The 26,229-nt window shown below is 40.4% G+C and overlaps 1 protein-coding gene across 9 annotated transcripts in view; it reads left to right on the plus strand.

The window, feature by feature from the left end:
• The first annotated feature begins 5,080 nt into the window (after nucleotides 1-5,080).
• svila (supervillin a) overlaps nucleotides 5,081-26,229 on the plus strand; it is a 51,535-nt gene continuing 30,386 nt past the window's right edge. For 5 of the 9 annotated variants that reach the window (XM_086021229.1, XM_086021223.1, XM_086021224.1 and 2 more), the window contains exons 1-3: nucleotides 19,497-19,574; nucleotides 24,577-24,640; nucleotides 26,075-26,166. In XM_086021229.1, the coding sequence (XP_085877355.1) occupies nucleotides 19,517-19,574; nucleotides 24,577-24,640; nucleotides 26,075-26,166 (214 nt within the window). In that variant the 5' untranslated portion in view covers nucleotides 19,497-19,516. Of the gene's footprint in view, nucleotides 5,244-19,167; nucleotides 19,575-24,576; nucleotides 24,641-26,074; nucleotides 26,167-26,229 lie in introns of those variants that run through there. The other 4 variants (XM_086021225.1, XM_086021228.1, XM_086021227.1 and 1 more) reach the window with 3 other exon arrangements.

A 26,229-nucleotide genomic window follows, 5' to 3' on the forward strand; every position in this document is an offset into this window, starting at 1 on the left:
TGTGGCCATCTGCTATGTAGCAAAAACCCTCTTGTTATATCTGCACATGGCTAATAAAGTGAATTGCATGGAACACAATGTTCAACGATGCCGTTTCTGTCAACTGATGTTTTGAATTATTCAGCGTGGCTAACAGTAGGCAACAAACAGTACAAGGTCTGTTTGCCATCGAGCTATCATTAATAAATTATAGACAAGAGGGCGGACCTGCGGCATGAAGAGTCGGACACAGATGAACTGTATGCTAATCCTTGGTAATATCACAGGCTTTTGGGAAAATATGTGGATGTTTGGCAACATTTAGCCAGGCCCCAACTCATAGCCCAGCCATGTGAATAAAATGTTGTCCCATGTAGGCCTTCCTGACCGGTTTCCTTCTTGTGTTTTAGTACATTTTTATAGAGGGACATCCGTTTCTTGGGAATTTCACAGTTTTTTACACTTGATGACTGCCTTGAGTTCTATGGTTCCTTGCTCACAAAAAGTTAGAGGTCGAGGAACCTAAAATCTATTATTACCTTTACAGGGGATCTTAATTTGACCTTCCTTAAACTTTTTAGTAGTTATTTTAACTTGCTGTTCTATGACAAGTAACAGACCTGCAGAGAAACTGGGAAAGCAAAGAAAGGCATCCAAATGGATCCTTGAAGTACCCTTGTGACTACGACAGACTTCTTACTTGTGGGGAGAAGACTTGCGATTGTTTGTCGCGATACTATCTAATGCTTGAAGCCCTTTAGCTCCGTTACTGTATGTGGGCACAATATTTGGCCAAACAATCCTTTCTTTTTCCCCCCCCCCTTATTTTTGCACAATGTGGACCACAGTAGATGTGAGAGGAGTGGAAGAGCTATGTGGGCCTGTGCTCGACTACAAGCAAATTCCACTTGACACTGACAACCATTTGCACAGGCTAATTTCAACCAGACATAAAATAGTGAGACAAAAACATTTAAGACATGTTATCAAAACACCTGCGAACTGTTTTAAATTGTGGCGAAAAGGGATATGTCCCACAAAAAAAAAAAGCATGATTATTGAATTTTGACTACTGGTATGTGATATGTGTTTTGATCCTATTTGTGTTGACTTTGTTCTTCCTCAAGTCAGTTAAATATGACCTCATTAAGAACGACTGTTATATCATTCTTATTGGCTTGTGTCCGAACCATCTCATGTTCAGTGTTGCTCTTTCACAAATCACTAACAGATGTGAATAACTCATCAACTTGTCAGTAATGTTAGATAAACAATTTTGTAATTAAAAAAAAAAAAATTCAGCCCTGAAATAGACTCCTACACCTGTTATTATGTTATGTGAGGATAACCATATGTATGAGGTCATATGTATGCTGAAGGAATTTCTCACATGAAGGCTGAAAGCAGCAGGGGATCTCCTGAGACTTTATGCACTTCTTGATATACAAATTGGAGGTCCTAATATTCTCATCGAAAATAGACTAACTGTCAATCCCCATTCAGGAACAGAAGAGTTAATTGTTTAAAAAAATAATAAAATAAAACGTACCCATCTATATCACCACTTGAAAGTAAATTAAATAACTGAATACATCAATTCATTTATTAATCCAACAATAGGTCAGCACAGTCACTCTGACAAAATGTTGTGCAGATTCAAATTGTCTCCGCTTCATTGAACATTACCGCGGGTGTCCAAATTGCAAACATCCATATGCCTTATACTGAATCCATTAACTCAATAATGAATGGTATTTGAAATGCAATTCCCAGACTTCAAACGTATCAAATGAAAGACCACGGTGGGAAATTGACCTTATTAGTAAATCATAAAAGCAAAATGACATTTACCTAATTGATGCACTACAATTGATTAGTCTTCTAGGTCAATTCCAGCCTTGATAGAGGGACACTGAACAAGGCTATTATATGGCACATGAATAATGGTGTGTATATTTTCTCAAGTTAGTTTCTCTGGCAATGCTGTCATGAGTACGGGCTGTCACCTTCACCTTCATCTACCTCATCACGCAAACATAAAGGGGGCCGCTGCACACTGTTAAATGTAGCCACGCAAAATGCAATTAAAAGTAATGAGGGTTTGAAATATTGGCCCCGCAGACACAAGTTACAAGGTAAACGACATTGGAGAACAGCCCGGCGATATGAAGAACAATGGCATACAAAAGAAGTCTTGTTAGCTGCCGCAGCACACTGCCAGTTTGACCTCATTATTGGGGCTTATAGTGGTCACACCAATGAAAAGGGCAGTAACTCCAGCAATGAGGCAAACCACTACCAACTGTCCTTATGTACTGTCTTGTTCTGGATCTTCCAGAACAGTAAATTATGCTATATTACAAAAAGAAAAATGGAAAGTAATAAGAAGAAAGTAACAAGAGTAAGTAGATGCATGAGTGTGATTATCCCCATGTCCACACTTAACCTGCAGCAATTTAAATAACAATTGTAAAGAATAACAAAAACATACTGTGGGACCCCTGTCGAAATCTCTGAAGTTGTACAATCCTGAAATTTGCCTCTTTTGATTTTGAAAATGGGGTCTCAGTTCAGGTTAACTCAATCCCTGTCAAACTAGTAAAAGTTTTACGATGACACTGGAATACAAATCTGCTGAAAATATGCCGGTAAGTAAGTACATTTGGTTATTTTTGACTGCTAACTTGTGTACAAGTGATACTTCCTTGTGTTGGCTATTTTTGGATTTCTACCATATGTATTGTGAACCATTTCGGCTGAAATGTCTCCATTTTCTACGACAGTATTTTTCCAGAGATATTATGTACAGTATTTCTTGACCAACCCAAACATATTTTTTTCAATGATATGTTCACAGCAGGGCCACTAGTTGAAACACGGCATTCTGATTAATTTTGCGTTTGTGGAATATAAATTAAGCAGCAAAGTGCACTCGTTTTTAGCCATCTCTGGGGGCGGCCATTTTGTCTTCTGTCGACTGAAAACGACATCAAAAGTGCTCACAACGACCAATCACGGCTGACCTGTTTTCTGAATCTGAGCTGCGATTGGTCATTATGAGCAGTTGTGATGACGTTTTCAGTCGACAGAAGACAAAATGGCTGCCTCCAGAGATATCTAAAAACGAGTGGATTAACACTTATTCCACACACGCAATATTTATCAGAATGCCCTGTTTCAACCAGTGGTCTTATATAGGACATATACTTGAAAAAAAAATGTTTGCGTTGACTCGCTTTTTAAAAGCAGACTAATGAAGGTATAAGATTACCCAAAGCAAGTACAATGCATCCAAATGGTACGTTAGATGACATTCTTGTAGTACTTTTACAGAAGAACCACAGACATGAGGGTTTAATTGGACACATCAGATTTGGAACACTACCCTGCTCTTAACGTTACATCAGCCTTATATATTTTTTTCCCCCTGAGAAAAGTAAAGTAGAACATGGAGCTTACAGCAGATGTTTCTTTGTCAGTCCGTACTGTATCTGTGTCTAATTGTCAACTTACTACTCGCATAGTTCTGGTATTTACGGAATGCGTAATTCAGCGACAACTGTCAGCCTTCTCAGCATCGCTGAATATATTTGATTCACATTGAGCGGCAACAAAGCATTGTGTCTGAGGTGGCTTTCTGTTAGTAAACAAAGCATGCTTTATCATTTATGTTAAACACATGGCAGAGATTACATGCGAGGGGCTATTTGTTCCACTGCATGACTTAGAAAGTGGTCAGATTGGATGAGGGAGGAAATATGTATGGACTCATTACAACATCTTCTCCAAATGAACTCTTCTTTAGTGTTTTACTGCTAGGTTCCATATTAGAAAAATTCTCACCAGCCACTCTTTGACATTATTTGCTCGCCTGTCGTCTGTTACCCTCGACAACACGTTCTCGAGAAAACACCACCCTGGAGACGACTCAAAGACGGCAAAGTGAACAAAGAGTAGAGGTAACAAGCCTGTCAAACTAAAGTCAAATGTTGACTTTTCCGCTTCAGTGAAAACTGCCTCATACAATATCAAGTACTACATAAATGGAGTAGCCCTTCAAATGCCTCTTTGCCCTTTACAATGTGGTGATGAAATCACAAAGACTGGAGAGGTATAACACTGGTCAAATTGAATGCGTATCCGTGGCTTCAGTACTTTTTAATGGACAGGATATGCTGACTGTTTATTTTGCCATCACAGCACAAAGGAAATTGACTGCACATTTGCATTGTGGTTTATATCGTAAGTCAGCACAGGAAAACACTTTGCATTACTTTGCATCTGTGCGTCCATTACACAGCAGTGACTCTCATGGATGGATGAGGATAACTGAGTTAAATTATTACAAAATTTCAGACTAGGCATTGTAAGTGTGAGTAGTTTACTAGGAAAGTTTAATTGTATAGTTAGTAGCTTACTAGTATTGTTTAACTGCGCAGTAGCCAAAAGTGGCTTGATGTAAAAACATTACTAGTAGCTTTACTGGTGTGTTGAATTGTCTTACTAGTGAGGAAGAACTGTGTACTAGTACATGGACCTTAAGATGGATATCAAATACATGCTTGAACTGCCATATGTATGGGAAAAAAAATAACTCACTTAAAAAAACAACTAAAAACTTTCAGTTATTGTTTTTCAGAGTAATTGATTTTTGATTTTGAGGATTGGTTCTCACAGACTACTCAAAACCACTATGTGGAAGGCGCAAAACCATCCACTGCTTTTATCACTGTGGATTTCCTATCTGCATGACAATTTGGGAATTTTTTTTCCACAAAAAGAAAAAAAAGCTGTGTTTTTGGCTACAAGAAGAATGCAGATGAAGTGCGTAAAGCTTAAATTGAAGAACACATTTCACCCGGCTGTTGTGAACCTTTTCAATATTAAAGCTACACAAAAAGAAAGTATTTGGGCAGAAGTAAACATATTTATAGGTATCGTAACAGGAATTGTATAAATAAGAATAAGCAATCAAAATTAGACGCGCACCACTTGGCAGGGTCGAAAAAGTCCACGAAAGCAAAGCATAGTATTCAACTGTTCTTTTATTTTGAAAAAAATTACAAGAAGCAAATGTGGTTAGCTTTAGTGGAGTGATGGACGTGATTATGTTCATGACAGGCGGTGGTTCGCTGTGAATGACAGCGGTTGTGTGTTCGTTTTTGTGCGTACGTGTGCAAGCGGGATGTTCCAAAAGTTTGTTTTTAGCCGTTCGTTGGTTCGACTGGCGTCACATTGACGTACTTCAACACAGACGGCCACAGGTAAGTTTGCTTTCCATTGTTTGCTTTAAAAACATTTCAGACGTTTCTTCACCGGAGCGGAATCGAGCGGCTGAGGAAAGTTTACAATAATTAAAGTCGCATCAATTCGCCTGCTAATAAAACACAACCGTGCCGGAGCATTTGGGAGACGTCCGCTATTTTGTCTGGTCTACGGTAAAGTTGTGCATGCTGTTCATAACGAGGAACTGAACATTTCGTTTATGACCGCCACTTGCATGATTATATTTATGCAGGACCCTTCTTGCGGACAGGTGCAATTTTTCTTAAAAGACTGTGGGTCTCGATTTGAAGAATAGCCTGATTATGCTCACGTGTAATTTCAAAAATAGTGCATATCATCAGCATTATCATCATCATCATCACGTTCAAGGCGCAGTCTATAGAAAGCCGTCTGAGCATTTATTCAAATAATATCCATCTTATCCAACTAAAGGTCCAGGCAGTAGCCTACTAGTCCGCTCTTTTGTACTCACCAGCAAGACAATTCAGCGCACTAGTAAAATGGCTATGTTGTACAAGTAGAAACATTGAACTACTGCCTCCCACTACTTTGGCTTCACTAGTCGTTCGTTGTCCTAATGGTATGCCAATACTAGTGAAGACAAAGAGCGTATTATTGCATTTTAAGATGGATAAAGGCTATCGATTCAATTCTCAAACAGCTTTCCATAGTATTCCAGCTGACTCGGCAAACTAAATATTGTAACGCCTATTTAGTTAGTCCGTGACCTGCACAAATTTGTGAAATTGTAAATTAGGATCTGCATGAATTCCTTGCTGCATTATTATTAATACAATAGACACATGCAGCTTAACTGGCTCAGGTTACTTTCACAAGCTGTCATGACGACCAAGGAAAGCTGCATAAACACGTTTGGTTCAATGCGAAGCTTGACAACTTTCGCTTCTTAACATAAAATGCAAGTTGTCACACTCTGCATCCCGTTGCAGGTTCATCCATTGAGACACTGTATAGACATGATATACTGTTGCCTGTATTGAGGCAAGATTAGAATCCTGTACATGCTCGTCAATTTTAATTGTAGAGTTAAGATTCATACTTGCACACATCCACCTATTGTGCCGCTCCACTGTTTTTCCCTCTTCTTTCCTGTTTAAGAGGTAGTGCAAAAATATTTTTGGCGTTGTTGTCTAGTAACAAGGGTGGTGCTCTGCTTTGCAGCATTCCCCTCTAAGATGGTGTATTTTACATGCTTTCTTCGAGTATGTGTGTGATGCTCATATTCTTTTTCACAATTTTTCACATTTTCTTCACAATTTTTCACAATTAAAAAAAACAACCTTTCTAGGATGGTTAGAGACTGAAGTCACAATCCTTTGGATGTACTCAATTCCATTGTACATGATTAAAAATGGCTAAAATAACATGTGTAATTTTATTTTTGAGGAAAAGAGGGGGATAGTACGTCAATTTATCGCATTTTAAATATGGGCAACAGGAAATGAAGTAGTAGGCACTTCACACCGTAATCAAAATGTCATCCCAACCGTGAAGCATGGTGGAGGGGTATTATACTTTTTTTTTCTCGCAACTGTATACCGGTATTATTGCGTATGTTACGATATGAACGAGCCCTTAATGTCCTAATGTTCCTGTGGAAATGGCTTAAGTGTTTCCCCTGCTGAATTATTTTTTCCCCTCTTAGTTCAGAGAGTTAAAGTGCCAGAATGGGTTTGTTACATAAGCATGTAGTGTGTTGCGTCATTGTTTTGGGGGCCCAATACATAAAACCGTAGCTTTGGCTTCATGTGTGCCCCTCAAAGGAGGAGAAGGAGGTAGGAGGCAGACGGGCTATTGGAAGCAGATGCTCGTCCACAATGGTGAGGAGGCCCCACCTGTAATTTACATGGACAATGGAGTCTTTTTTTTTTTTTTTGTTTGTTTTTTTAAAATGTTGGATGTGGCTTTAGTCCATTAGCGTTTGTTGACTAACCAACACATCATGTTGAAAGTATGGTTTGGGAGGGCTGCGTTGCTATGACTTTGAAGTAAAAACACGAAAACCGCAATGATTTATAGGGCTATAATCCTCAACAACCGCACCTCTTTTGTTCTCACTATTTTTCCCCACAATTTTGTGTTGTGTTCAGGGGTTTAGTGTTTGTCTTTGGTCAGTTTTTTTAAGCAGCCATCCCTTCTTTTTGGGTGACTCTTATGTTGCACAGCACAATTTTATGAAAACAAATTTCGTTAAAGGGGAAATCAACCCAAACATATATTTTTTTTAAATATGTTTGCGGCATTCTGATTAATAGTGCGTTTGTGCAATATGAGTTAAGCAGCAAAATCAGCAAAAACACGTTTTTAGCCATCTCAGGGGAAGGCCATTTTGTCATTTCTGTTTCTGAAAATGACATCACAACTACCCAGGGCTCAGGTAACGACCAATCACGGCTCGCCTGTTTTCTAAAGATGAGCCGTGATTAGTCGTTACCTGAGCCCTGATAGTTGTGATAGTCGTGATGTCATTTTCAGTCGACAGAAATGCCAAAATGGCCGCCCCCAGAGATGGCTAAAAACGAGTGGATTAACTCTCATTCCACAATTATCAGAATGCCTTGTTTCAACTAGTGGGCTTGCATAGAATATATTCTTGAAAAAACTATGTTTGGGTTGATTTCCTATTTAATAAGGGGCATAATTTGTGTAAAGTTTTGGGCTGTCATATTCCTGTAATATTGCACACAACTTTGAACTGCACTTGTGCGACTTTTTGCGACACTTCAGCATACCTCATGAGCAAAATTGACGGGGTATTTAATTATTACCTGTGTGTGTATGTTAATGTTATTTTTGGGGGGCTTTTTCCTGTCTCTTTTCCCTAAGGGAGGGATAAAAAGTGGACAGAATGAAGATTTTGGTGGTAGTTAATTTTTAGTTACATTTCTATATTGTTCTTCAAAGAAATGTCGTAAAATGCTAATCCCAAGATAACATGTTACCTAAAAACGCTTGTACAGTTCAAGGTTTTGGTGACTGTGTGTTTTGCAACTGGTCATTTCACAAGTTTGACATTACATCGAAGACTGACCAGCACCTCAGGAGGGATTGTGTTCAACCTTTAAAGATGTTGATGTTTAAGGACGTTGAGGAAAACATTCTACCAGCCCTTGTGTGAGAACTCTTCCACCCTGGATGTGTGGTCACTGTATTATAATAAGACTGCAGGGTGCACTTTATTGGCCACTCAGTGTCAACACCGACTCATTCACGTCACAGCTGCAATGCAGCAGTGTTTTCTATTAACAGAATGATATTTGATAACTCATAACAACATAGAATACATGCAGTACAATCATAGCTTTCTAGATTTATCTAGGTGGGTAACATTTGGAGGCACTCGAGGAGGAGAGTTGTTGAGGTCATGGCCTAAATCTGATTTGACACAGATTTAAAGCAGGATGAAGTAAGAACCACAGCTACGCTCACTTTGCCTTAAATGGGCTGGTGAAAAATTAAGTGAATCAGAAACAGACGGAAGACTTGGTTTAATGTATCACCAAGTGGGTGCAACATTGACACCACTTGAGTATCCAAAGAGATCCAAAACAAGACACACAGTACTGCATATCAAAGGTTGTACCAATATAAAGATATCAATGCTTAGTTTTGTCACTGTCAGTGAGATAACAATTTAAATATTTGATTATTAAAGTTGGTGTAGTTTTGATTCATGTAGCTAAATAAGGTTGCCATATTGGTGACCGTACTCTTTATCATTTCTGATAGTGTCAGTTAAACCTGATTATTGTTGTCTTAAAGGAAAAAGTCAACCCCAAAATATTCTTGACAATATGTTCCATGCAGACCCACTAGTTCAAGCACGGCATTTATATTGATATTGTATTTGTCAAATATGATTCAAGTAGTAAAATCCACCTGTGTTTGTCCATCTCAGAGGGCGGTCATTTTGTCACTTGCTGTCCACTGAATATGACATCACAGTTTCTCTGGGCTCAGGTAACAACCAATCACGGCTGACCTGTTTTCTAAAGCTGAGCCGGGATTGGTCGTTACCTGAGCCTGAGCAACTGTGATGTCATTTTTCCTCAACAGCAAGTGACAAAATGGCCGCCCCCTGGGATGGCTAAAAACGCGTGTATTTTGCTGCTTAACTCATATTCCACAAATGCAATATTAATCAGAATGCCTGGCTTCAACTAGTTGGCCTGCATAGAACATATTATTGTCAAGAACATTTTTGGGTTGACTTCCACTTTAAGAATGTTTGACACAGCTCTTGCTCCAGTGTTGGTTGTCATTTCAGCGCAATAGTTGCCATAAAGCTTGTGGCCGGTCATGCTTACATTTTACCCTATGCTTCTGTCAGTTTAAATCGGTGGAGTCAATTGCAAGATTACTATAATTGTTGACGTTGGTCTCCTAGAGCAACTAGATCCAGCTGCCCAACAGTTTTCTACTGCTGGCCCCTTCCACTTCTCATTTGCAAGTTTCTTGCTGTGAGGCGGGGAGAGGTCAGTACGCAAACACCCTCACCCCGATGAAGAGCTGACATTCTTGTCTGCATAGATACCTGCGGCTCATGCCGATCACATGATTGTCTAGCACGAGATCCCCTGACGGTCCTATTAGGTCTAATGGACAAACTTTACGTCCACGCTTGTTGTTGTCTTGATGTTGGAAATATGAGACCCAAACAGCTGCTGCGTTGACACAATAGTCAATGTTGCCGAGCGCACGCATGCATTCATGCGTGAGGTGAAATGGAGTCGAAATAAAAGTGGAAAAACAGATAGGTTGATGCGACGTCTGTGAAATTTCTTCAAGAAAAATTCAAAATGAGCCTCAGTAGTGCGTGAAGATCTAAGGACATCATCCCGGTACGTCTGGCTTGCACATACGTGTACTGCCAAAACAGGTTGGATGTTGTTGGCAGCAGAATGTTTTCAGATGCTGTCATGTTTGGCACATGTGGCACGGCGCAAATCTGCCAATCCTGGTGTTCTCTGGCAAATGGCAAACAGGTTGCACAGTGGCAGACACATTAGCCACATGCCTGCTGGAGGTCATTTTGTCGGACTTTAGCAGTGCTTTTCCTGTCCCTTTAACCCTATCCATTCATCCATTGGACAAAAACAAAGAATTTGTCCATTAGAAACGCATCACCTCTAAAGTTGCATCTAAATTGAAAAATAAATTCAGATTTTTATACTGTAGCATATCTTTCTTGGCTGACTTGGAAGAGAAACGTTTCACCAATTTTTGAGCCTGCCCAAAGTAAGTACTCTGTGAGAAGTAAATGCAAATTAGTGTTTACCTTCTTCGCTCCGCTTCATGGAGCACAAACACGTCTTTTGTCTGTTTGGGCTATTGTCTCAAACAGTGTTTTTCATATTTAAACATCTAATGCAAAACAAACCATGGAATATGCTCCCTACTGCTCGAGAACAAAGAGTCTGACCATTATATTGAATTATTGAGAATTATCATCAGTGCATATACTGTAAATGCTTCCCATATGTTGTTCGCCTTTTTTTTTTTTTTCCGGATTCTAAAGTCTGAACACGCATTTGTCTAGTTGCTCCCTTTTTAGCACAAAATCATTAGCGTCCTTTTGTCAACATTATTGACTCGTCCACGTTTTTACACACACACACAGTGACACTCCTCCAAGATAGATAATCACAAACAATCCCACAGAGCATGCGAGCCTTTCAAATGGTGTTAGCTTTATGTCCACTGGCCATTTGTATAGCGTAATGATTACAGTCATACACCCATTTAGAGAAGTGTTTTTGTTTACATAACACGAGTTGACTCTTGTGTTAGCTTTTTAGTCTCGGGACATGACTCATGCTGAAAGGCAAGGCTTGAATCATCGAGGTTACAAAGAGGTTATAAAAGTTGTTTTGCTTCTCCTTTTGACTTTATGTGGTCATGTTATGCGCTTGCCTGATTGACAAACTGATTCCATTTCAGGATTGAAGCCTTCTGGTAGATCTGTATAATGCCTTTCAACTCATGTCTAGATCAGTAATGCGTGTAGTGACCTCATGTTGTCAGCTGGTTATTCCCCACTGAACATGTCTATCCACTTAGGACTGATCGCAAAGGTGGGCTGATTCACGTGTCTATTAAGTGTCCTTTCTTGCTTTTTATAGGACAGCATTTGCACAGAATGCTTGCGCTGGGGTCGGCTAGCTTGAATGTGTGGTATTTCAATAATTATTATTCTTATTATTTTTTATTTTTTGCAGGTCTGTGAATGGGATAGTTTTGACAACATTGTCATCTGTCAGTGAAACTTTTTGAAAGCGTCCCGAGTTTGATGTTGTGTAAACATACCCCCGACCAACCACTTGACTGCGAGCACTCCTCGGCTTTTCCGCTCTCAATTTGTGGCCACTAGATTTAAAAACGGATTCCTATTTTCTTTCCACAAAAGCGGATGTGTGGACCCGGTTTGCGCTTAGTCAAGTTTGCAAAAAGAGCAGCGTGTTTTGCAAGCGAAACAAACTTTGATGAAAACCACTGGCACATCTGGCTGGTCACGATGCATTATGGGGAGTGCGCAGCTTGAAAGAATTAGCTTTGTTGGGCCAATTAAGACAGAGCAGTGGAGAAGAGGTGAAGTTTGAACTTTTTGGGAGCAGCGTACGCATGCCTGCTGCTGTATTAATTTATTGGCAATGCTGTGAGGATTTGACGCCCACATAACTTTTGTGTGGCCAAGGAACATGCCTTGTGTTCTGTATGAACTCCCACTGTTAAAAATTGGCTTGCTTTTGTTGTAAACCAGTTTTTCCTTTTTGATTTTTTTTTTTTAAGGTATATTGAAGTCCACATTTGAATTCATTTACTTTTACTTCATTTACACAAAATTACTCAAATTAAAAACAACTAGCAGAATAATAAATACCAGCTTTGATTCCAAAACTGTTCTGTTAGGCCCCTTATATAACACATTACATATACATTTTTTTGAATTGTATATTTAGTGGAATGGCACCCCATGCTCAATGCATGGTTTCCTGGGCTGGACATTGTTTGCAAAGGCTCAGGCAGGTTATACTGGACCATAGATTGCTGAGTGAGGGTTTTCCTACAGGACAGTGAAGGAGGGCAAACACTTTGAGGTTGTCTAAAGTTAAGAACATTGTTCCAGCTTCTGTTTAACATACAGTGTTCATGGAAAATGGAACTCCTCTACCTTTGGTTATTTAAAAAAAAATAAAAAAAATTGCTAACAGCAACATTCAGCTCGTGCCTAAATTTAAATCATGTTTGGGCACTTGTGCACTTTACTATTGCTGTGGCCGAAATCCTTTTGTATTAGAAAGCTAATTCAAACAGCTGAGAAAACAATCCGTTAAACGTTTTTTTTCTTATACGCCACTGTGTATAATCCGTTTTTTGTTGATTACATTACAAAAGCAAGATAGTAACAAGGATTCTAGTGGTCATACCTTTTGGAAACACTAGATGGTATTGTTTGCTGGATGTTTGTCTGTTTCATGACACTGAGCACAGTATGTACATAACTTGTCATCCATCATATTGTATGCAAGTTTCTCACATCACCCAGCTATCTTGTCATTATTCTTGCGGTCCGCCATCAGTCGGATACGACTGCCGCTTGTCGCACTCGTCATCTGATTGATCCGACTCGGCGTTGAAGTGGGAAAGCACCGTTCTAAATTTATCACCCCCAGTTGGGCTCATGCCTGCTGTAGATGTATCCACGACACATGGACCCTCTAAAGGAGGGTCGTGGATGGAAAGTGGGTGGAGGGGGTGGTGGGTGTTTGTTGCCACGGCAAGTTGACCTGCCAGTCCATCTTTTATGTCCCAGTAGTCTTGTTCCACAAGTCTCCAGAGCTCTAATCTTCTTCAGCTCACCTAAAAGAGGAGAAACGTCTGACATTGACCCTGAACATTTTGAACTTTAGATTGAACGTCTTTCTAAGAAGGTATGTGGCTGTTATTTTGTGTGGGGAAAAATTGTTTGGCTGACTAGAAATGTTTACTTTGGTTGATTATGTTGCCAGTATATCAGCTTTGAACACAGATTTTCTTTTTTTTTTTTTTTTAAACTTTTTTCAATAATTTCTTTTTTTACAAATTTAGAGTTAAGTTCCCTAAATGGATCACAGGCCATTTTTTATTGGGTCGTATTCTCTAAGCTAATATAATGATCCTCAAACAGGCAGTTCTTGGCTAAGGTTGTTTTGATACATTGGTTGTAAAAATGTGTTGTTCTTTATCATAATTTTTGTAGTACAGTGTGTCAACTTTATATCAATACTTGAGCTGGCAGAATGATTTAAAGTGGAATCTGTAAGGTTGTCGCAAAAATGAATCACAGTTGTAAATTCGAAAAAAAAAAAAAAATTGATATGTTTTCGTTCAGCTAAAGATAAATAATTTTGAATGTGACTGTAATTGGTCACATGTTGAGGTGTTAATGGATACCGGTGACAAATGTTCCAAGCCATGTACCTTTTGGAAGTCAGCTGAAAAGATGGCTCCAAACTGAGCAGTTTGTATCAGACGGTGGATCTCTTAATGTGACTCACTCTGTGCTTGGTCTACAGTTGTTCATTGTGCTGCACCTGCTCTTACCCTGTCAGAACACCGACAGAAATAGAGCGCTGCCTAGCACAGCAACACACACCAAACATTCCCCTAAGTTTTTCCATTCAAATTCAAAAGCTTCCCACTCCTCTCTTGAACGCGCGTGAGCGTTGCGCAAAGTGCTGAAACCAACAAGTCAAAATGCATCAACAAGATGAAGTCATTCAAATTGTGACGTTTCAAGGCAATTTCATTTGCTAAAACAAACATAATGGCTGTTGTATTCCTTTTGCGTATTTTCTTGGGACTGTCAAATAAACTGGGACATTTGCATGATTTAATTGTGATGTGAGTGGCTGGTTTATTTTTAAATCCTGCCCCAAATATACACAAGCCCTGGTTCAGTAACATAGTTTGATGGTCTGATCTTGAGCGTTGTGGGGGCGGGGTGTTGTCAGCTGGACTAGACTGGAGGGTAAGGCGGTGGCGCAGCATGATGTTGTGATAGTCTTCTCTTACACATCGTCACAGCTTGACCGGCTGTGACGCCATCCCTTTTCTCAGCTGGCGATTTTGCTGTCACCGTGTTTAACCGGCTCATCTCGACAACATTTTTATCTCCTTATGGGGCCAAGAGCAAGCCTGAGTAATCAGAAATTTGAGCTTGTATATTCAGGTAATACTTAAAGGGGAAATCAACCTAAACATATTTTTTTCTAGAATATGTTCCCAGCAGACCAGAAGTTGAAACACGGCATTCTGATAAATATTGCGTCTGTGGAATATGAGTTAAGCAGCAAAATCCACCCGTTTTTAGCCATCTCGGGGGGCGGCCATTTTGTCATTCCTGTCGACTGAAAATGACATCACAACTACCCACGGCTCAGGTAACGACCAATCACAGCTCGCCTGCTTTCTAAAGCTGAGCCGTGAGTGGTCGTTGCCTGAGCCCTGAGCAACTCTGATGTCATTTTCAGTCGACAGAAGTGACAAAATGGCCGCCCCCAGAGATAGCTAAAAACAGGTGGATTAACTCTTATTCCACAAACGCAATGTTTATCAGAATGCTTTGTTTCAACTAGTGGGCTTGCATAGAACATATTCTTGAAAAAAAAATGTTTGGGTTGACTTCCCCTCACATAGCTGACTTTTACATTGTTCATTCCTAAGAAGTGTACAAACCACAATTGCTATGTGAGCAACTGGTTAATGGTATGAAAAATGGACACGTGGATTAATCAGGAACAATGACAGTTGACAAAAATATACATTTTAAGATATGTAGTAAAATTCCCGTTAGAGCAACCCCCTCAGCTCCACAGATTGAACCTGTTCAATTTTGGTCAGGATCTGAGGCAGGATTTTTTTTTGCTGCTAATTCTTTTATAAATAAAGTGACTTATCTACAATAACCGTGTCCTTTTAGCCTTGGCCGTCTACAGAGCAGTTTAGGTTTGGTGTCGCATTCGAAGTCTTGTCAGAAGCCCTAACTAATCCTGGTAACCTCACATGGTGGTCTTAGGGGCATATTTACCTTGCCACGTCGTCTTTTCATGTATTTAAAACCCAGCAGCCCTCGTTTATCGAATTAGTGGTGATTTATGATGAGCCACTAATAGTCCTCTGGGGCTTTGAGTGGACTGTCTGTCCCCGACATTGACCTCAGATTTGAGCTCTGTTAGTCTGCTTTAGATGCAGGTAAGGCCTTGTAACCAATTATTCCCGTGTATGCCACTTGCACTTTCTTGGAAAGTACTAATCAGCCGTGTACATTGTGCCTCAGTTGCATCCAGACATGATTGATTAGTAATTCTCCACACGTTGACATTTTTCAATGATTAGCTCATCCTTAATGGCTGCTCTTTGTCGGCTCACTTCACACGAAGAATGGATTGAGAGAGAGCGCTTTCCACCAATGCCTCTCTATTCTTTTTAGTGCTCTTCTCCTCCATCTTACCGGTTCCAATTGGGATGTTGTCCATGGCACTCAGGCGATGGAAACAAACCCCCGGAAAAGGCAATCAACCACATATTCCGCGTTGGGAGCCCCGAACCAGATGTGTCAGGATGAAGCACTAAGTGTCAGGATGAAGCACGTGCGAGCGCGTTAGGGCGCCTTTGTGTCCACAAATTGCAGTTAGCAACAGGTATTGAACACGTTTAGCCCACGAGATTAGCGAGAGACCGATTTTTGAAAACACTTCATCGAACCTCTTTGAGTTAGGACAAAGGTCTGGATGGTGGTTAATTGAGGCATTATTTCAATTGATTTTGTTCATATGGTCAGTTCTTCAACGAGATGCATCGCGAGACTTCTGGAGCACTTCTTTGGAGTCAACGGGAGCCAAAGTTGAGAATGCTTATCTGTTTTATTTTAGGAAAGGCACGCTGAGGTGTGCGCACTGCCGTGCGTTAATAGGCTGTGAAATTGCCACAGAAGGTCAGCATTGTCGTTGTGTGTCTATTTGTAGTGTGAATGGAAAGTTTCGGACTTGCGATAGGAAGCCGATTATGAGGATGGAAGTTTGAAGTTTTAGGGGCTGTGAGTGCTACACAATCGACCTAAGTTTGCTTTTCTATTTTATAGTGAGGCTTTAGAAAGGCCATGATCTCTGGCATTGCAGGACGTTTTTTAATCGGTAATCCGGTCATTCTAATTTCCTTGCCTTTAAGATAGACATTTGAAAACTTTATGAATGGAGGAACATTTTCAATGTATTTGCCGACCACGCATTCCGATGCATGTTCTTGACCGGATTGATGGCCCTTGCAATTGTGAGACCGTTCGACCTTTTGCAAGTCTGAAACATGTAAATTTCCGTAAGGAATGAAGAGCCATGAGGAAAAGGTCGAAAAGCCCAACCCTGTTGTTACTTCTTCCGCTCTGTGCTCTCCCTAATCGGAGTTTTTGGACCAGCAAGGTGATGGAGCCATTAAACGTGACTACTAGCAGACCTGCTGGGATGCCGTCGTATCCCAGAGGTTGTCTTTCGGGCAAAAATAATTGTCTGGAAGTGTTTATCTAATAATGACTGACTGCACATGTGAGCTTGTCCAGGCTGAAATCATCCAGTTTAGTTGACTGGACATCTGGGGAAGTGATTAGTGGAAAGGAACAACTCCGTTATGCTTGTCACGGTTCTCTGTGCTGTTCAATTTTACGATTGTGATTAGCGGATACGATTTGATATGGTAGACCAACTTTGTTGACATAGATAATGAATCAACAAATGACCACTTCACCTAATCTACACTCTTACATCTATTGTGGTACTTAAGAATTACACTTAGTTGTTTTGCTTTCATTATGTAGGCTTTAGATGCGCCCCCGCTAGCATATGAAATCGTATTTTACTAGATAGTTTTTGTTCATAGTTTTGTGTTACAACATGTCAACATGAAACAATGCTAATGGGTTCATTTGAATTAACATATACCTTTTATCAGAATTTTACTGTTGAAGAAAATGTAGTTTATTACCATTCAAAAACACCGGATTGCCGTTGCAATTGTACTTCTAGTTTGTATTTGGGCACATTTTGAAATAATTATACTCTAAGCCTATGCTGTATTTGGGAGCCCTCAATATGTTTGCTGGTAACATACAATTGAATGCCACACATATGCATTTCGATGATCCATTTTCATTTTAGATTTATTCAGTGTTATAGCAGAGAGGAGGAAGAACACATCTCCGGAGCAAGTAATGAATGTATCTCTCGGCATGAAAATGTAACCACAAAATGATCTGAACATCGGAGGAAATTATTGTGGACAATCTGCTTTAATTCAAATGCTCTTTTCCGATTGGATTTTCGCTACGGTTTTTCGAAAAAAAAAAAAAAAAAAATTCCTTAATAGCTACTGTTTCCTGGAATCAATCTACCTCACCACCTGTGTGGCTTTCTTTGTCACTGACCTTTTGACCCATTCTGCTCTCTTATGTTCGAATTGTAGGTTTGAAATGTTCACCGGTAAATCAAATCACTTCAGTCATGTGATCGTTAGATTTATTTTTTCACTTCCCTTTTGCACTTTCTCTACATTGCTTAAACTGACCCAACAAATCCCCACCACGGTTTCCAGACCTAAAGATGCGTTGCATCATTGGAGTAACCTGTAGGGTCTTGCCCATTCTCAGCAGTCGAGCCTCACCGTTGCTAATAACAGGGCGGTACCCACTTTTGCGGGGCTGATCTCATTTTTGACGGATGAGTCAAAGAAACAAACATTACCAACGAGTAAGGCAGACATACAGTACACACGGGCAGGTGTTCAGTGGTCCTCGATGCAGAGGCGATGACGGCATTATGGATTTGTTCCGCCATTCACAACACCGGAGTGTCTGTCAGCGTCAGCGCGTTCACGCGCTAGCCCAATGAGCTCATCTCGGCCGACCCAAAGATGTCATCTCTTGCGGCGTTCTCGACCCTGACCGTCTTTATCATGTATAATATGTCTGCTGTTTTTGAATAGTATTCCAAATCGTCCCTAAAAGGGCTAAACATTTGCAGGGAGAAAGAAAGGGAGATGAATATATTATCTCAGCAGTCATGAATGACCAGGCTCATGTTGACAGGTTCACCGTGTATGCCGGCGATAGATAAGATACACTGCGCTCTTTTCCCGTCAGCATCAGAATAAACCCGTTGGGCTCATATGCCGGGCTCCTTGTGAGGCCTTCTCAGTGCAGCGATAAGCGCATCATTCACACATGGACGTATACGGGTGTAAGTTTTCCTATGTTGGTTTGGCCATTCGCAGGAAAAGGTTTGATCAAGTGCATGGCTTTGTCGAATTGGCATTTGTGTTTCCGGTTTTGTTGTTTTCGAGCCAAATATTGATGGATGGCTATTGACATGGTGGTCTGGAGATTGGTGCGTCTTTCATGCTTCCCCCCGTGTGATTAATTTCTTAATTCCCACTCAGTCGCCGCAGGTGTCAATAATGGTCCATACCATCGCGTTTTGTGATTTACCGATTTATTTCTGAGTGCACTTCTACACTAGTATTTTTCTCAATTTCACTTGGGCTCCCTTGCCTTTTTCTTTTTCTAGTGTGTCTCATCTTATTTGCCTTCCTGCCTCTGTCCCTTTTATTTAATTCCTGCTGGAAGAGGAGTGGAATTTCTCATCAGGCTGAGAGGGTTCTTTCTACTCCTCTCGTCCTGCTCACTTTGGTTTACTCCCATCTAGCCTCTCTCTCCCCTTCCCCTCATGTCCAGCACGGGTTTCTTTGGCAACCCGCTGGTGTTTAGGAGCCAAGGATTTTGGAAAGCAGCACTCTCCTCGGACACTCCCAACTTTTCTTGCCTCTCGCTCGCGCACTCATCTTTTTCGCTCCTCCGTGTCTGGACCTCTGCCTGTGTCACCGGGCCTCGGTTAATGAGCTTAGCGTGTGCAGCGCAGCTTGGGGCTTTGCATGTTGTTGGCGGCGGCGGTGGGCACCCTGAGAGGACCTCCTGACTGATATTAGCCCTGCAGCTAGACTCGCTACTCTCTCTCCTCCTTGACTTGAATGCTACTTGACTTCATTCTCTCTCCCCCACTCTCTCTCTCTCTCTCCCTCCCTCACTCTGTCCCAAAGCTTTTTATCAAAACAGCTTTGTCGCTGCATCACCTCTTGTGCAGCTGCATCTATTTTCTTTTTTAAAATTCACTCTCTCCGATAACTTTTTTTTTTTTTTTTTGCCAAAATGCACCGGAACCCACGGATTTCTAATTATCTGAGCCGTGTCAAGTTTAGCAGTGAAGGTAAGAGTATTTGTCCCTACAGCTCAGGTCATAGCGTTGGGATTCATTTTTGGAGTTGGTGACAGATTACACAGATTGAGGAGCTGGGGATAAGATCAGAGGAGTTGTCAAGTGATGCACAGCAGACTTGCTTCCTTTCTGCTCAACGTCCTTCTTTTTCAGTCAGCTGTCATTGCACTGCAGCTGTAGCCTCCAAGGACAGCAGAGCCGAGATAAAGGACTCTTAACTATGCAGTCTTTTTTTCTTTTTTTTTTTTCTAGGGAGGCAGCTTTCTGCGATGTGCATACACCTGGTCTTAAACTTTGAGGGGGGAAAACTATTTTTCTTTGTGATGCTCTTCTTTAGGCTTACGTAATAAATCTTTTTGACATGTGAAATGAACTAAATGACAGCGTTGTCATTTAGCAGTATTTCTATTTCACCAGCCACCATTCTTCTTTGTCAAATTTAGCAAATGTGTTGAATAATGAATTAATTCTATCCACGAATGTGAACTACAGCCACAGTAACCAACAATGTTGCCGAATTAACACCCGTGAAAATGTCAATCAGAACTGAACATTAGTGTTAAGGTAGAATCCATTATACAGCCCTTGTATGTGATATCGTTATATCGTGCAATTAGTTATATTTCTGCGGCGGCTGCTGTAGAGTTTCAAATGTGTCTGTCACCGGACCTGTCACCACAGCTCTGCAGTCACATGCTGTGGATGCGTTGGAGCTAAGCATGGTCAGCTTTGAGAACTCAGCCGAACTGAAAGTCTTTTTTGAATGATTTTGCACAATAATCGAGAAACCTCACTGTCATTAGACTCAAACCTGTGAATTGCAGAATCAATTCCCGCTAATTATGTATTTTAGTTACAGTGGCATGTTCATGTCATGACAACATTGGTGCTGCTGAAATTCACTTGCAACTTTGTGCACAGTGTATTAGAGGTAGGGTTGGACCGATTATTGGCCGGGTCGATTATCGGCGCCGATATTCTGTGTATTGACGATTATCGGCATCGGCCTTTTTAAAACATCCGATGGCTGATAACAAATCAATTTAAAAGTTTTCTGTCATTTTGAAATTTTGGAGAATTTAATTTATTGTCAAAAACTATATGGAGCTATTTTTTCATTTCACTTTCTAAGACATGCCGACGACCCTGGATGCTCCTTGAACTTTTTGTTAGACTTTGGTAACAAAGATGTATATTGTCCAAAATGTATATCAATAATAATACCCCCAAAAAATCGACATTATGCAAATCTGAAAAATTGTTAAATAAACATATGCTTAAAGATGTTTCAAAAAAGTTACAATTTTTATTTTTTTTTTAGATTTTGATGACAATATTTTCTTTTTCACAAAAAAATTGTATCGGCTCCAAATATCGGTTATCGGTCGCCTTGAAGTACTAGTAATCGGTATCGGCCCTGAAAAAAAAACATATCGGTCTACTGAACTACTTTCAGTTGAAAATGAAATAGGCATGTGTTTTCAAACAAATGAGACAGCTGTCAGTTGAGTCTTTAACTGTGTGCAATTGGCAAAAATCAGGCAAAATATTGTTTTTCTTCAAAAGCATGTGACGCCTGCTGAATTAGCTCACTGCACACTGATACTGTAATATATGCCTATATTTTATGTACTTACAATAATTGCAATTGTTTGTACTTCCGATACATTGACAGAATGTGATGGAGTCCAGGTATGTGACCTTTCGCCCGTATGTGCAAATCATTTTACACTGGCGGCTGATCGCCGATCTGTGTCTGCTTCTCTTGACCACCCGTCTTTGTCATGTTTCCCAAGTAAAGACTGAGTGTTGAGACCCGCTTCCCCCAGGTGGGAATATCTTGCAGTCCACAAGAAGCCGCTCACAGTTTGAGGCTTTTATGCCAGATGCAGGGAGTTTGCTTGAGTGAACATTGATGTTCTTTACTGCTTGTTTTCAGACCCAGAACCGAGTTTTTCCCTTTTTCCTTTAAAATAATAGAATGTTAATGCAGCACATTTTAATCATTTGCAAATGATGTATATAATTTTTTTGGAATGTACCAAAGACGAAACTTAACGATAATATCCAGGCATATGCGGGAAGGGGTCTATGCGGCCTGGTTCCAAATGAGGATTATTCGGTCTTTTGAGGCTTGCGCAGAGTGGCATTTTAGTTCTTATTAGCACTGAAAGCCTAATTGGCTTATTGTGTAGCCTTTTGTTAAATCTGAGTGTTTGCAGCCTTGGCCTCGCCTCAATTTGTGATTCTCCATCTGTTTTGTAACGCTTTGCCATCCAAGCTGTTCACAGTAAGGCTTTAGTCACAATTTGAGGCCGTCCCCCTCAATGAATGGAGACGGCAGACTGAGTATGTGGGTAATTGCTTGGGGAAGTAGACGTCTATGTTCACTCACACACTCACACACACACACAGACAGTGTGATGTAATGCAGTCAGCTAAAGGATGACACGTTTCCTTTTGGACGCTGTAATCCCAAGCATCAAAGTTAATCCTATATCTCACCTTGAACATATGTTCTGCCCTTGTTGGCTATTAGGTTTTGCTACACTGAGTGTTTGTCTGACACTCATGTTAATATTTGGCAGCAGGCACATTCAATAGGATGACTTGGTTTTCCTATAGACAGCTGGTCTTTTGGATTCCGAAGAGTTTAATATTAGGACTCAAAAACCCTCCCCTGTTTCAGATTCCAAGTGACAGTCCACCGATTTATGACGTCATTCTTATCTTTGTCAATGTAAACCCAATGTGTGGTATAGTTCAGAGGGATTCCAGGAGAATTCTTTGCCAGCTGTTTCGGACATAGTGTTTCTCTGCATTCCTGTCCATGCAGAGACTTTTCGAGGTCTTTGGTCATTATGAAGGTTTTTATGTTTGTGTCTGAATTGCCATTGTATGGTTAAGGGAGATCTAATTCCCCACATGTCACCAAAAAGGCTCTGTTAGGTGTGAAGGTCATTGAGTTTAGGGTTCAAGTATTTGTAGTAGAGATAGACCATATGTTTTTTTTTCAGGGCCGATACCGATTTATTAGTAGTCAAGGCGGCCGATATTTGGAGCCGATATAAGTTTTTGGTGAAAAAGCAAATATTGGCATCAAAATCTAAAAAAAAAAAAAAAGAAAATGTAATTTTGTTGAAACATCTTTCAGCATATGTTTATTGAACACATTTTCAGATTTGCATAATGTAGATTTTTTTGGGGTATTATTATTACTATAATTTTTTGACAATATACATCTTTGTTACGAAATTCTAACAAAAAGTTCAGGGAGCACCTGGATCGTCAGCTTGTCTTAAAAAGTGAAATTAAAACATTTAGAAAAAATAGCTCAATATAGTTTTCGACAGTAAATGAAGTTCTCCAATGTTTCCAAATGACAGAAAATGTTACTTTCACATATCTTTGTTTTGATTCCAACACAGTTTTATTTTCATCAAAACGAAGAATATTGCCGCCGATAATCGGCCTGGCTGATAATCGGTCCATCCCTAATTTGTAGACCTGACAAAATCAGCGATACATTTACTCAAAGGAAAAGTCTGTTTTGTCACTGCGTCGTGCTCTGCAAAAGACTTAAGCCATCATTTTAGAAATGTGAATACAGTACAGTAGCTCCTGTTAATTTTATTGTTTGTCTTGTGTGTATTGTGATGACACCGCTCCGTTTAATGTGAAAGAAACGCCAAACATTTTCATTTATTCTTCATTAACAAATACTTGGAGTGATTTGCGTACCGTTTGGCCATCTGTGCATGCCAGTTACTAAACGTGTTCCTCGAACGTAAACACAGACATCTTGGATAAGTGGCTCTTAAATTGTAAATATAAATAGACAGTGCCAAAAAATCTCATACAAGCATTAAATCGGAATTGGATACTTGGTTCTCCAGTTTTGATGTTGCCAAAAATATTTCAGCATTATGTAGTACTACTGCCAATTGTCCAGTGAAAATAACATTCGTGTCTACTTTTCAGTGAAAGTCACATAAAATCAAAAGCCAGAAAATAAAGACTTTAATGACTTTACTTTTCACCGAAGTATCATTAATTCCAGATTTATAGTCACAGACGTTTTGGAGAGACCTTCATTCATCAATATCTGATGTAACACTGCTGTTTTGAATTTCTTGAATGAGTCCGTTTTCATGGGGACGAGAATTTAGAATCAAACCATTACATTTGCCGTCAACAGAAAACACATCTCGGCTCTTTCCAACCAGCTGAAACAATACCAGACCCTCCCCAAACACGGCCAGGCACACTGCCCTCTGCAAATAAGCTTTCTTTCTTCCCCCCCCCCCCAATTTTTTTTTGCTCACGTGGGACTGATTTAAAGTATCAACCCTAACATGCCTAATAGGACCAACCGATAAGAGAATGGGGTCTCGAGGGGAAGGTTTTGGGCGGGGCAATGTGAAGCCAGTGCGTGACTCAGCCCTGAAGTGAACCCGAAGGGGATGAAGTGAGACCACATGTTTGTCGTGAAGTTGCCTGGATCAAGCCACTCTCAGGTCCAAAGATTCCAACAAACATTTGAGGACAGGACCCCTCACCACTTTTTGATGGTGGCCATTGTCCGGCGGGTATTGATTTTAGTCTGTTTTCTCATCTATTTATGTCCGGCGGAGTGGAGAGTACACCGTGTCAAAAACTATGGTTTGAGGTTTAAGGAATGAGACGAGTCATTTCTCCTTGGGCTGTCTTCCATTTTTCATACTGTTTGTACCGCCCGGAGACATTAACGTGCTTGACTCTCCCTGGCATTGTCCCAGCCTGCACTTGCACGACGGCAACCTTGACGTGCGATCATGCGTGCCTGCGACACACCAGCTGTTCCTAAAAAGTCATGGGCCATGACATCATGCGCACGCAAATATCTAAGATACTGAAGCAATGATGTCATCCAATAGTGACTTCTGTATCTCTTGACACAATGTGATTTTTTTTTTTTTTTAATTTAATTTTAATTTTGCTCCTCTGTCCTCAGGACTCACAAGTGACAACCCTATCACACTTGGCAATACCAGATTGCTTCAGAGGAGAGCTCTTAGGTAAGATACAGTAGTATGAGAACTGAAGTGTTTTTTTTGTTTTTTTTTGTTTTTTTTTTTAAACTTCTAGCACAAAATAAATCAAGGATCTTCGAAAAGTCACCCACGTGGCAAAATGACTGTGTCTGGATTTGAAACCGCTCAAAACGACGTGCGCCATATAAAAAAACGAATCGCCGTGACGATGATGCTGAATACCGTGGGGCGGAGCTACGTGGTGGCCAGGCGCGTCCCGCTCTGACCACCAGTGAGACGTTGTCACCCTGGCCACCCCACAAAAACATTTCTGATGAAAAACCTCACGAGAATTTGACTTTTAACATATTCAGCACGTCTTTTTGGGGTGTCAGTAGAAAAGGAAGAGACGGAAGGTAAACCTAGAATAGAACCGGTGTTCATGTCCAGTTAAGTAAATGTTAAATGTCACCTTGCCGCGTGCTAATATAGTGCGTTCCTACTGCAGCATTTGAGGCACTGCTCAGCATGCTGGCAGGCTGTCAAATACTCCACCCAGCCTACAAATTAGCCGTCTACTGTTAAGTTACCTTTGCTGCAGTAACACAAGTGTGGGAAAGAAGCCTTAACTTAACAGCATTGTGAATGTAGCGGTCAAAGGAGTTGGTGTTTTTGGTCTTCCACACCGCACAACTCTGTGTGGTCTGGAAGGGGCAAAAACTCACACAGCGCTGTTTGTTTTTTCTGGACTAAATCTTTTGTGGTTTTGAATCAAATTCCAAATAAGTCAAGAGACATTTTTTTGGGTATGTCAGCGTAAGTTTTGGTCAAACTGAAACGTATCACAATTCGAAGTCCTTGCTTAAATGACCTGGTTCAGAACAGCATTTTTTTTCAAGAATATGAATGTTCTATGAAAGCCCACGAGTTGAAACAGGGCATTCTGATGTTGCGTTTGTGGAATAAGTGTTAATCCACTCATTTTCAGCCATCTCTGGGGGCGGCCATTTTGTCTTCTGTCGACTGAAAATGACATCACAACTGCTCACAACGGCCAATCGCGGCTCAGATTCAGAAAACTGGTCAGCCGTGGTTGGTTGTTGTGAGCAGTTGTGATGTCATTTTCAGTCGACAGAAGACAAAATGGCCGCCCCTGGAGATGGCTAAAAACGAGTGCATTTTGCTGCTTAACATATATTCCACAAACGCAAAATTACTCAAAATGCCGTGTTTCAACTAGTGGGCCTGCTGGGAACATATTCTTGAAAAAAATTTGGTTGGGTTGACGTCCGCTTTAATAAAAATGAATCAATGGATACATAATTCAAAACTATTCTGCCTCAAGTTTTTTTTGTATGAATTGTTGACCAAATCCCGGTTAATGTACAAAAATCCTGTAAAGTACTTGAATTAGGTCTATCAACAACACAGCATTCCTGTTTCTATAGGCAATAATACGACTTTCCCTTTAACCCTCAGCTTCCCAAAAGAATTCTCTTTCGACGAAAAAGGTGACCCAATCAAAGTTACCAAAGATATAGATGTTAGTCTGTTGGCTAATCTCAACAAAGGTATGTATTGTTTATATTTTCCTACAACATTTGCAAATGATTGTCAACACTCGCATTTTTTGG

This window comes from Filicampus tigris, chromosome 21 (genome assembly GCF_054856515.1).
Source record: "Filicampus tigris isolate MCC_2025a chromosome 21, RoL_Ftig_1.0, whole genome shotgun sequence".
NCBI lineage: Eukaryota > Metazoa > Chordata > Actinopteri > Syngnathiformes > Syngnathidae > Filicampus > Filicampus tigris.